This window comes from Phaethon aethereus, assembly GCF_964289735.1.
Source record: "Phaethon aethereus genome assembly, chromosome: 5".
Taxonomy (NCBI): Eukaryota; Metazoa; Chordata; class Aves; order Phaethontiformes; family Phaethontidae; genus Phaethon; species Phaethon aethereus.
In genome coordinates, this window is record NC_138579.1 from 38,274,078 (window position 1) to 38,286,284 (window position 12,207).

The following is a 12,207-nucleotide window of genomic DNA, read 5'->3' on the forward strand; positions in this document are numbered from 1 at the left end:
GTCTGCCTCGGCCCCGCCCGCCTCGACTCCGCCTCTTCAACGGTACGCGCACCTGGCGTGCCTGCGCAGCGGCCCCTCTTCGCTCAGGTAACGGCCGAGCACCTGCCCGGGTCGTACCAGCTGCTCCCGAGTCCTTTCGCACCAGGCAACTGGTGGGTCCTGCTCCCCGCTGCCCCGGAGGCCGCCCGGCCGGCTGTCCGGCAGCAGCCTGCTGCTTTTTTCCCCGGGCAGCGCACGACTCTGACCTGGGTCTCTTGGAACAATCTGAAACTGCCCTTTTAATTGCGCTTTCCAATTAGTAAGCCTAGAACTATCTGAAGAGAAAGCCCAGCGGCTGCCTGGAAGGACATTCAACTTCTGGAAACCTTTCTTAACCTCATTTCAAAGTTTATGATATTAACTTTTGTGGCTGGAGAGCTGCCCAGCAGAAAAGGACCTGGGGGTGCTGGTCAACAGCCGGCTGAATATGATCCGACAGTGTGCCCAGAAGGCCAACAGCGTCCTGGCCTGTGTCAGAAATAGTGTGGCCAGCAGGAGTAGGGAAGTGATCGTGTCCCTGTACTCGGCACTGGTGAGACCACACCTCGAATACCATGTTCAGTTTTGGGCCCCTCGCGACAAGAAGGACATTGAGGTGCTGGAGCGTGTCCAGAGAAGGGCAACAAAGCTCGTGAGGGGTCTGGAGAGCAAGTCTTTTGAGGAGCAGCTGAGGGAACTGGGGTTGTTCAGTCTGGAGAGGCTGAGGGGAGACCTTATTGCTCTCTACAACTACATGAAAGGGGGTTGTGGTGATGTGGGTGTTGTCTCTTCTCCCAAGTAACTAGCAATAGCACAAGAGGAAATGGCCTCAAGTTGCACCAGAGGAGGTTTAGACTGGTTATTAGGAAGAATTTCTTTACTGAGAGAGTGGTCAAGCATTGGAACAGGCTGCCCAGGGAGGTGGTGGAGTCATCATCACTGGAGGTGTTCAAAAAACGTGTGGACGTGGCACTTCAGGACATGGTTTAGTGGCCTTGGTGGTGTTGGGTTGATGGTTGGACTTGATGATCTTAAAGGTCTTTTCCAACCTTAATGATTCTGTCATTCTGTGAACCCCAGCAGAACGTATGAAATGGCGTACACGTGTACCTAAGCGCACGCCAAGGGCTGGGAGAATTGTGGTGGTAGGGTCAGCGGTGCCCACTCCCGCCTTCACCAGAGAGCGTAAGGGACAGAAGGCCCGGGGCCCTGGCGGGCGGTGCCTGCTCGCACCCGCACCTCCTCGAAGCGTCGCGCCGTGTGGCAGCCGAGCGCGCCGGGCACCGCCACCTGCCCCACGAAGACTACAACTCCCAGCAGGCAGTGCGCACCACGAGGCTCCCCACCACCACCACCACCTCCCCCCGGCGGCCCGCGCCAGCGCCCGATGCGGCTCGTCGCTGGCGACCGGCGGGTGGCGTCGCCGACAGTCCTACCCTCAACGCCTGTGGCGGCCTGCTCCCGCGGGGAGCAAGCCGAAGCGGGCTGCCGGCGCTGCCGCCGCCGCGGGGCGGTTCTGTGGTCGGGCGGCGTTCCGGGCGCCCGGCTGCGCGGGAAGAGGCCCACGCCGCCGCCGATGGCGGAAGTGCCCCGCGAGGGAGCGGCGGTGCGGAGCGTAGCCCAGCGGGCAGGGGGAGGTGGCAGCGGTAGCCCTCGCCGAGCGTGGCCGTAGGCGGCTGTTGGCCATGGCGGGCCGCGGCTCCGGTTCCTCGGAGCACCTAGAGCGGCTGCACGAGATCTTCCGGGGATTGCACGGAGACCTGCGCGGCGTCCCCGAGCGGCTGCGGGGCAGCGCGGCCGGTGAGGCGGGGGCGGTTGGCAGCCGTTCCTTGTTGCGTGGGGGTGGGCGTAGTGCCCGCGAGACGCTGCGCGGGCAGCGGGCTGGGCCTTGCCGGCAGCGGGGCTCGAACGCCCGACCCCGCAGCGCCGTCTCTCTCCCTGTCGCTAGGGTCCGGCCGCGGCGGGGCCTGGCGGTGCTTTCCCGCCTCCCGGTCCGGGGGCAGCCGCCCCTCCGGCTGGGGCTTCCCTGCGGGCGGCCGCTCGGGGAGCTGGGGCTCGCTGTCGGGCCGTCGCAGGTGTGTCGGGGGTGTTTCTCCGTCCATAAACCTTTTTTTACCGCCGGGAGGGCAAAGTCCCTTGATGCCAGTCTGCGTGTGGGGACGGCGTTTGCCGAGGCAACTGCAGGAATGTAGCGCATGGCTTTCGGTAGAGGCCTCCTTGGAGGGGGCGGCTGGCTTTGCTAGGTCTGCCTTCACTGTGTCTTATTTTTCAGTTGCGGCTGTGTTCTGGTCCCTTTGCTCTTGAGCATTAGGCCTGGTCCTGCAAAGCCCCAAATACGTAAGTGGCAAGGCAGGTGTGTCGCTTCGTTCCTCTGGAGCCACTCGTCTTGTCTGGCAGATTTCAGCTCCATCGCCAAGTGTGGCTGGGCTGGGCTTTCGGCTTCAGCCTCATCTCTGAGGATGAGTTATTTGTCGGATGTTATTTCATGCTGCTTCTAGGTGATCTCCCTAAACTGCTGTGCTTTGGGTCTTTTTTTTTTCTTTTTTTTTTTTGGTCATTGTTGGACTCTTGTTTGAAATCTCATCAGCAGAACTAAAAGCAGTCTTTATCACAGCTGTCCACAACCATTTGTAGACTTACTGGAGAATATTTGCATTTGAAATGACTTTTAAAATGCTGGTTTGCGCACTACCTACACACAGACTAGAAAACATATCTCTCGAGCTACACTTTAGAAGCAAAACCCGATTTTATGGGTATTCTTTATACCACTCCAGTGGGTAAAACACTCTGACAGAGCACTTGTAGGACTTGGCATTGTGCTTCTAAATCAGTTCTTGATACTTGGCAGTGTTCTGAGAACCTGAAAGGGAAGTGATCTGACGAGGAGAATGTTACCAATGTCACTGAATCTCTTGATTAAATACTTCTTTCATATGAAAAACATGGAGTTACCGTGAGTTGCTGTAGCTGTAAGCAAGAGCGAGTAGGGGCTATCGGCCACGTTCAGCAATAGTCTTGTCATTCTCCCAGTATTGATCAATTTTATGTGTTTAGATGTAAAATCGTAACAATGGGTTGTTCAGAATATACCTGTGCTGGATAACACAGGCTATGAAAAGCTTAATGTTCCATCGCTTACCTGGCTTTCTGTTTAATAATGGGTTAAATTCAGGGTCGCAGTCCTCATCATCAGCATTTCCAGAAAGTTTGGTACAAGAAGGATGTTCAAACCTGCAAGTGACAACTTTGAAAGCTGACTGAATTTCACTAGCGATCAACAAGAATAAAAAGCATAAAAGAAGAAATACCCTTTCTTGTAGGAAATCCTTATTTCCTTGTAGAAAGGAGGGTGGTTGGTTTCTTGGTGAAGTAAAGCTTTGTCAGGGTGCCATGGAACTGGGGTAGTCTTGAGCAGTGAATTCTGGGCAATGGGCTTAAATGGAGTATTTGCAGGCAGCAATTTTTGCAATGCTTGTAGATTTTTTTTCTTCAATAGATTATAAATAATTACAAACTGATTTTTCAGACATGCTGTGAAATTTTAATATGACTGTTCTATTTTTTTTATTTGTTCCTGCAAAAATCCTGGTAATCTCTTTGGAAACTATTTCTAAGAGAGTTTAACATAAGTCAGGAATTTGCCTAACTGGTGGAGGTGTTCCACTCTCCTAACGTGCTTTGTTTTTTTCTTGTACTTATGAGGAGGGGAGTGTATCTTTATTTTTCAAGTTACCTTATCCTGAAAACTTCAGGAGGTGATAAAAGATACCTTGCATACTCTTTTAAGATGATTGGCACACTCCCAAACTCGAGGGAAGATGGAATCTGTAGTCCTTGGGACATCTTTGAGGGACAGAGGTTTGGAAGTGCTGTTTCACACTGTATAAACAAGATAACAAATTTGTAGCTCTAGAAACAAATTTTTTCTTTCCAAATTTGTAAGAAGGCATTTTAAACAGCCTGGATAAGCTTCAAATATAGGTACTTTCCTCTAAATTAATTCAGTTGGGTGTACTTTTCAACTGAATCTATTTCTAACTGACTGGAAATAAATCAGTTAAATGTTGATGAGCATGTGGGTAACGTCACTGTGGCTTAGGTACTTTTTACTTTTCCTGCATTAAAGAAGTTCTCTCAGTGTACTTTGAGTTACAGTTTAATCCGGAGTGACATGAATTAAACTCCTCAATATATTCTGTTTGGCCAGACCCAGTATAATGCTTTCAAGACACGGTGCCTGATTTCTTGTTGGCATATGGAACAAAAAAGTCTCAAGCCATTGCTACGTGACTTTTGGAAACTAGCATTTCTTTGACTGATGGTTAAAACACTTATAAGTGTGGCGTCTTCTTAATGCGCTTGGGAGACATAAAGAAGGTAAAATACTGCTTTTTCAGTACTGCACCGGGTTTTGCTTAGTTTGAGACAGCTGTTGTTTTAAGAGGGCACTACTGAAATCAGATTAGTGAAATGACCTGTATGAAACAAAATACTGACTTCTGAAGGCTGTTTTTCTGGAGTTCATGGCCATGGTTTCACTTGCAACCCAGCTATGCAAATAATTGCACCAGCACCAATGTATGTGGTGGCAAATCGTGGAAGAAGTTGAGGAGACTGTATTTAGGAACTTTGTAAGTCAGCATTTCCTACTGAATTGGGGCGTGAAACTGCATTTCCTGATACCAGCTCGTGTGTAATGTATTAACAGTCATAACGTAGCTTTGTCTGTAATAATTCTGTGCGCTACGTGGGACCGTAGCTTCTTGTCAGATGATGGGTTCTAATTCTGTCTTCAGTTCTCTACAGTTCAAATTCTGGGCCTTAATATTAATGTGAACTGAAAAGGAAACCCTACAGCTTAGGCAAGTCATGTATATGAGAGGGGCTATATAAAATTGTTTTGATTGCTTCAAATGTTTTCCTGTTCTCTGTTGAGAGCTCAGTGGTTTAAAAACTGCTTCCTTTGCAGAGGACCATATTTACAAAAAGGTATTATCAAGTCGTCTTTTTACTGCAACATTGTTTTCATAACGTTGTATTTAATTTTGTCTTTGTTTAATCAAATTAGAGAAGTTTTACCAAGATGACTGTCTGCATTTTTTGCTACTCACCATTTTATTTAAGACTGAATTATTCTCTCCTGAGAGTGATTAATTAGGCTAGTGCATATTTATTGGCCTTCTGACAGAATTTGGTTTCATTTGCAGTACTCGAGTCCTCTGGTGGTCGTCTTCACTGCTTTTGCAAAAGCTTATAAATCATATATTTTTGCTCCATTGAGATAAGGAGAGTTTCATAACTATAATTGATTGTGGATGTTGGAGAGGTATGATAGTTTTTTTAACACATGCAAAATATGTATCTTAAGGTTTTGTTTAAAAATAGAATAAAGGCGGTGAAACATGTTCTTTGGCCTCCGAAGCCCTAGATACAAAGATCTAAGCAAATAACTGTCTCAAACAACTAAAATGTATAGTTTTGTTGGCTGATTGAAACAACTGATGTCATTGCAGAAGAGGGAAGAATTTGGGCATTAATCTGTGAACGTGAGGTGATAATTGATGGCATCTTTAAACTCCACATACTCTAGAATGCTTATCCTGTTTACCTAGTTACTTTATGACCACGAGAGTGCAGACTGCCCTATCTGCCCAGAACTTCAGGGCTCATGTGGAAATGTAGATTGACTTGGTGTTCTGCTCAAATCCAAATTATAGTTTCAGCTTTCAGTAATTGCCAAATGTGTACATTTGGCACAGAAATATTTATGAGCTGCTTACCAACCTATACTCTTTGTTATTCCTTCATATTAAATGTTTTTCAACACGCAGTTCTGTCAGTGGAGATTGGAGAATAATAGGTCAGAGAAGTATTTCAGGTTTGAAAACTGACTTCTTTTGTCTACCAGAGGTACTGGCCAGCATTTGGAAGGCTGGTTTCTGCTATCTGCCCCCAACCCATTCTGAAAAGTTGTCGTAAGAACAGGCTGTTCCTGTTTGAGGTAAATTTTGACCTGGCGTCTCTGTAATCAGCTGTCTGTGGCAGCTTCCTTGTCTATAATGGATTGAGTTGGAGTTCTGTTGTCATTTCTCTATAGTTTATCTGACATAGTACTTTTTCTTTCACAGAGGAGAAGAAAAAACTGGTTCGAGAGTTTGATGAGAAACAGCGTGAAGCAAATGAAACGGTAAGCATAAGTCTAGGCTTCTGGCCTTTCTGCCTGGTTGAAATATTGAGGCCTTAAGAAGAACAGTACTTCCAAATTTTACTTTCTTTATGGGTCCTATTCTGGCAGGCAGATGTTCTAATTTTTGAATGTTTGATTAATTGATCTGGTAGGTGTGTCTGTGTTTGTCAAGACCATTATATGTATCTGTATACAGCTAAAGATAGAGACAAATATTACATGCTTTTTTGGGGATTTTTTTGAGTGCTCGGTTTGGATATTGCCTTCCCTCTGAACAAAGGATGGTACTAGAGACGCAGTTAAAATTGCAAGAGATTGTAAGAAGGGCATGTAGAGAATCTGCCGCCTCTTTTTTTCCCCTCTACTGTCTTTTCTCATGTTGGTCTTAACCCATCTGATCTTTCTACAATAGTCTGGTGGTTAAATATCAGGGACCTTGAATATTTGAAACCTCTATTGTATCGGCTTCCTGGACAGCAGGTGACATGGAACAGCACACAAAAAAACCCCACGTGACTTGTGGTTTTTGAGCAAGACACTATGGATTAAGCTTTCTTTTCATATTAATGTGCTATTTGTTAGGATGTTTTTGAGGCACAGCTGAATGTGATGCTTTGTTCCTCTAACTTAGGGTTTTCTTGAAGTTTGTCTGTGTAGGTGATGTATGAGCTGTAGAGCTCATATTGTGAGAGAGCTCATATGGGTGGACAGCTCTAAGTGCGGTGAATTTGTAACAACTGTCACTAAAAGTTGATGTGAAAATTCAGGCATCCAAAATCCCAGGGTTTACAAATCCTAACTCAGATTGGATTGCCAGGCCCGGATGTTCAGAGTGTGATTTAGTGGCATGCCTACCAATAGACCTCTGTTAGACCTCTGTTGCACAGGTATGATGAGAAGCTGACACCCATCCTATAAATGTTTAAACGATACGGAAGTGGGAACTGCAAATTCTGAAGTTATAGAGTGATGTTTCAGAAAAAATCAAGCATTTAAGCTCGGCAGTTGTGGTGTTGTTTTTGTTTTTTTTCTTGAGGCATTGTGTGTTTGAAAATCCATATGTGCTCAACACCATTAGGCAGAATGGTGTACTCCATACTAGATGAGGGGTGGAGGATTTGGGGTTAATCCCCCTTGCCCAATCTCATTAAAACATGTGAGTCCCTTCATCTGGTGGCGAGTTTTGAGTACAGCTGCTCCTAAGTATAGATTTAGTGCTTTAAAAAATAAACACATTTTCTTTTGTTAAAGCTGCGGGAAATGGAGGAAGAACTGAAGTACGCTCCTCTGCCTTTCCGCAACCAAATGATGAGCAAAATCCGGGCGTACAGAAGAGACCTCTCCATGTTCCAGAGAGAGATGAGAAGCACAGATTTGGGATTGGGCCCTTCAAGTCAAGGCGATATAAAATATGGAATCTTCTCCACAGAAAATGAACAGAGTGTGAGAATTAGATATGAATTCTATTTAACATTGCTGATTGTTTAAAAATACTATTCCAAATGTATTATTTATAGTGTTTCTACTTTAATTCACTTAGCTTCTGTGCTTGTATAACTCCCTGTATGTCTCTCTGCATGTAACATTAATATCTCAGGGAGGAGAAAGAACACCTGGAACTCAAAGGAGATCTTTTCTGTTCTAAAACAAAGATATGAGTATAATCAAAGCGGAACTCCTTGAATGCCATGCGGTTAGTAACTTACACACCATTCTGTACTGAAATGCTTTATTTAATCATTCCCCTACTGCAGTGAAAACACAAAAGTATGCTACTGACAGAGAAGAAAAGTTAACTGATCTAGTTGTAGTCTCCAAAACTAGCACAGTGGGTGAATCATGCACTGTACAGTTTCTTTGGTAGAATTCTCTTTTAAGCAATCTCGGTGTAAATAATTTCAAGAAAATGTAAGAAGTCACCATCTAGCACTTTATTCACTATGAATGTGCTGCTACAACGCAAGAAATACAGCAATTCTTTGTTTACCAGATATGCTTGGTTTTACCTGAGCTGGTTAGACTGAATCTGCTTATTATCTTCCAAGTGCTGTCATCTGTTACAGAAAGTTCATGGAAATGGGTTTTTTGTTTGTCTGCCTCAGATAAGGAAGCTTTGAGGGAGGTGTCTCATTCTGCAGTAGCTTGGTAACTTTTTGCATTTGATTCCTCTTGAATGGTGCCTCCTAAACCTGAGAGCAGCACAGTAGGTTAGAGTTCCCGAAGCTTAAGAAAATACTTTATTTTGAGGTACCTTTTGACCCCAAGGTCAGCAAACATTCCTTACCCTCTAGCCAAGGCTACTGGCATGAAAAGAGGATCTTTGTTACTTAGCACTCCATCTGTTAGTGCTGTTTGTTCCTAATCCTTTTGACTGTAAACTCCTACTGATCTCCCTGGCAACCAACTGTGAAGTCACAAATAAGACTGAATTTAGATACAAATGGAAAGAGAAGTTAGCATCTGGAAAGCAGAGATATTATTTTCATGTAAATGTTCTTTGATGGAAAAGTAAATTGCTGCAAAGACAGTTTTTTTGTGTTTTAACTCTTTAGCTGTGTGTCCTTCTTTTTCAAGGTTTAACCAGATTTGACCGTAATCTTACAACGTGAACAAGAACTCTAAAAATTAACCGGGCCACGTCAGTTAACGAGAAGCATGTACAGCTAATACAAATGGGTGGCCTGTGGAGCCACATCCTAACTTTTTAATATGTCAGAAGCCTAATGCCTTCGTCTTCATGCTTAACAGTTAAGCATATGTTATTTTTCAGACTAATCTGCAGTCACAGAGGGTGCTGCTTCTCCAGGGAACAGACAGCCTGAACCGAGCCAGTCAGAGCATTGAGCGCTCGCACCGAATTGCGGCCGAAACAGATCAGATTGGCACCGATATCATTGAAGAACTTGGGGAGCAGCGGGAGCAACTGGAACGCACCAAGAGCAGAGTAAGCAGAGAAGCTGTGGGCTTTGTATTGAAACAACCTGGTGTTAGCCTAGAGGGAACTGTATGCCAGTAATTACTCTGAGACCTCCCTATACATGGTAATGCAACTGATGCTTCTGCAGACCAGATCCGAGCTGCCACATTTCTGTGCTGTGTTCACAAAAGGAAAATAATTACTGTAGAAGGGCCCAAAGCATGATGGCCAAATGCCTGCTGCTGTGTCTGTGTGAGATTGGCTATTAAGACCTAAACCTGCTAAAAAAAAGCATTACTGAAAAAAAAAATGACAGATTTTTAAAAATGGTAAGGACTTGTCCACCATTAGATGACTAGTAAAGGCTTAGATTTGGGAGTCAGTTAGCAAGTTCTTCTAATGAAACGTAATGTAATAGAAGCTTAATTACTTAACCTACAAATATCAGAAGGTTAGTAATTAGCTAAGGAGGGAGAAAGTGGTGTCAGACAAGATGCCTGTTCCTTGTCCTTGGGTCCAGAAGCTCTGCTTCTACTGTGGAAGCTTCAAAAAGTAGTTAATTTGTTTTGTTTCCGCACATATGCAAAACCGAGAATTTGGAAGTAACAAACCAATGGGATTTTCTGTGTTTACAAGAGATCCCGAGTGTGAAGCTGTTAGGTGAGTGACTTGCAGGGGGACGCTGAGTTGGGCAAGTAAGCACGCTCAGCTAAAACAAAAAGCATACCCCTTTTCCTGGAAGTTATCCCTAGCCATTGCAGCACAGCCTGTAGCTTTTTCAAGTAGTTTTTCGATTTCAGGAAATGTGTTCTTAAGGTTTGTAGGTATAGATTTTATCTGTTCTTTTTCTAATAAAAAATATTACAGTCCTTCAAGCATGACAGTCTATCCCCAGGTTGTTCCTGAAGCTGTGACTTCTATTGTGAGCCTCTTGGGCGTTGCATTGCTGAATTGCATTAACCACACATTCCAACTAGAAGCAGACTTTCTTCTTGCTTGGTCTTTCATAGCAAAGACTGGCAATCTAGTATGCTTTGAATGGACTTCGTAGTTTTCTTCCCAGCTTGGTCCAGTCCATCTCAGTGCAAAGTAACGTACCTGCGGGGCCAGTTTTGCAGCTGAGGGCAATAGCTTAAACTGCAGAGGAATTGTGCAGGCAGGTGTCTGTGCTGGTAAGTGACCTGGCTTACCTTTCACTTCCCTCGAAGGTTTGGAAGTGGAATAGCAAAATAGGTTACCTGGAGACCTCCAGTGGCCACGAGTCCTGACTCTGTTTGGGAGACAACAGCTTTTTTAGTTGTCCGTAACCTCACTTCCTTATGTGGTTCTTAATACCTGACTGAGAAACACTTGACAGTTCATTTCTGACCATTACAAAGCTGAAATGGATTATCTATTAACAGGTCAGAGCTCAGATCCGCTGGGTCACCTAGACCTGTCAGGGCAACACAGTTCTTTCTTTGCTAGGAATTGAACAGCATTTCAAAGGGTTCCAGACATGCACTGGGGAGGAGGCGTTGGTATGGTGTTCTTCTGGTGTCAACAACTAGAATAATGAAAATAAATACCAACTTTCTGGTATTTGTAGATTAACTGAAGGGGCAGAAACTGATCCTAAATTGTGTACCTTTGTATGTATTTAAGGGAAAGTATACATTAAAGTCTTGTTTCCTCCTTAGAAAGGAGACAGTGCTTCCAGCTTGGATCATGCATGGAGAACAAAGTAGTCTCTGAATTTTGAGAATATATGGTTAGCTTCTGTCCTGTTATTAATTGCCACATTTCAACAGTAGCTACTTCCTGGTGTATCTTTACAGAGTTGCTGTATACTCGTTCAGCTGACAGATCACTTTTGTTTCTTCTTAGTTGGTGAATACAAGTGAGAACTTGAGCAAGAGTCGCAAGATTCTACGTTCTATGTCCAGGAGGTAAGTAGCATGGCTGACTTGAGTGGCACTTGGCATCGTTGGCTGCCAGTTTCATGCAAAAAATAAGGAACAGAGTGTCAGCTGGAACTGCAGGGAGGCTTTAGGGAACATGTAAACAGAATGTGTGCCCGCATGCAGATGCCAATTTGTGTTTTCTCCTCTCTGGGAATGACTTAATGATGCTACTGAATTTGCACTGGTCATTTAGGCTAATACGGGGTCTCTCACCATCTCGCATGGTAAATTATGGTGAGGACAGAGGCAAGTTACAGCGGGATGGTAATGGTAACTTTAGATGCAACTACTTGTTATTCAGGTTGGAAAAAGCTATGCCATAAATCACTGCTGCGTTAAGTTAGTTAGTTAGCTGTCTGATGACACAGACAAATCTCTTTAGCCTGTAGTAATGCCGAAGAGTAGCTAGGCTGTTATACGAGAAACTCTGGGCCTGACCATACACTTCTTTTGATGACTAAAGCTTTGGCTGCTTAAGTGTATTTACAGTCTCTTTACTACAGGGTTTAATCATCCTTATAAATCAGTTCATGGCAGAAGTTTCCAGTAGGTACTTCAGGCGTAACAGCCTTTCCTTTATACCCATTGCTACAGGAGGTTATGATAACTGTATCATTTTTGGTAGTAAAAATACATTATTATTTTGAGATTTTATAGCTGTACTTCCACTACATAGTTCCAGGTAAAAGCACCACAGTGTGGGTTTTAGCACAGGAGTTCAACTGGTGTTGTCTTCTTTGCTTAACTGATTGAGTAGGTGCACAGAGAGCAGATCATTCTGCTCTTATGTGAGGCAGGGGAAGAGGAACAGAACTGCTACTGTTGAAGATTTAAGCAGAAGTTCCAGGAAAGCATGAGTAGGAAACTAAGGAGTTTGTGCCTTCCTGCTTGGTAAGAGCTATTTGAATAGCACTTTGTGGTCTAGCTAAAACAGGGAGTATACTTATTGAAGGTAAGATGGTGATCAAATTAGCATTTTTCCCCCCCCTTGATTATGCAAGCTGATTCTAGCTATCTTTGGTTTTTTATTTTTTAACTCCAGAGTAACCACAAATAAGTTCTTGCTGTCAATTATCATCATCCTGGAGCTTGCCATCCTAGGAGGTGTGGTCTACTACAAGTTCTTTCGCAGCAGATGA

At 44.4% G+C, this 12,207-nt stretch overlaps 1 protein-coding gene across 1 annotated transcript; it reads left to right on the forward strand.

The window, feature by feature from the left end:
* Positions 1-1,703: 1,703 nt before the first annotated feature.
* VTI1B (vesicle transport through interaction with t-SNAREs 1B) lies at positions 1,704-12,207 on the forward strand (the record flags this gene model as incomplete). Its single annotated transcript, XM_082000385.1, has 6 exons — positions 1,704-1,818; positions 6,150-6,208; positions 7,460-7,651; positions 8,979-9,152; positions 10,992-11,053; positions 12,111-12,207. 6 exons carry the CDS (start codon positions 1,704-1,706, stop codon positions 12,205-12,207), a joined length of 699 nt encoding a protein of 232 aa, XP_081856511.1.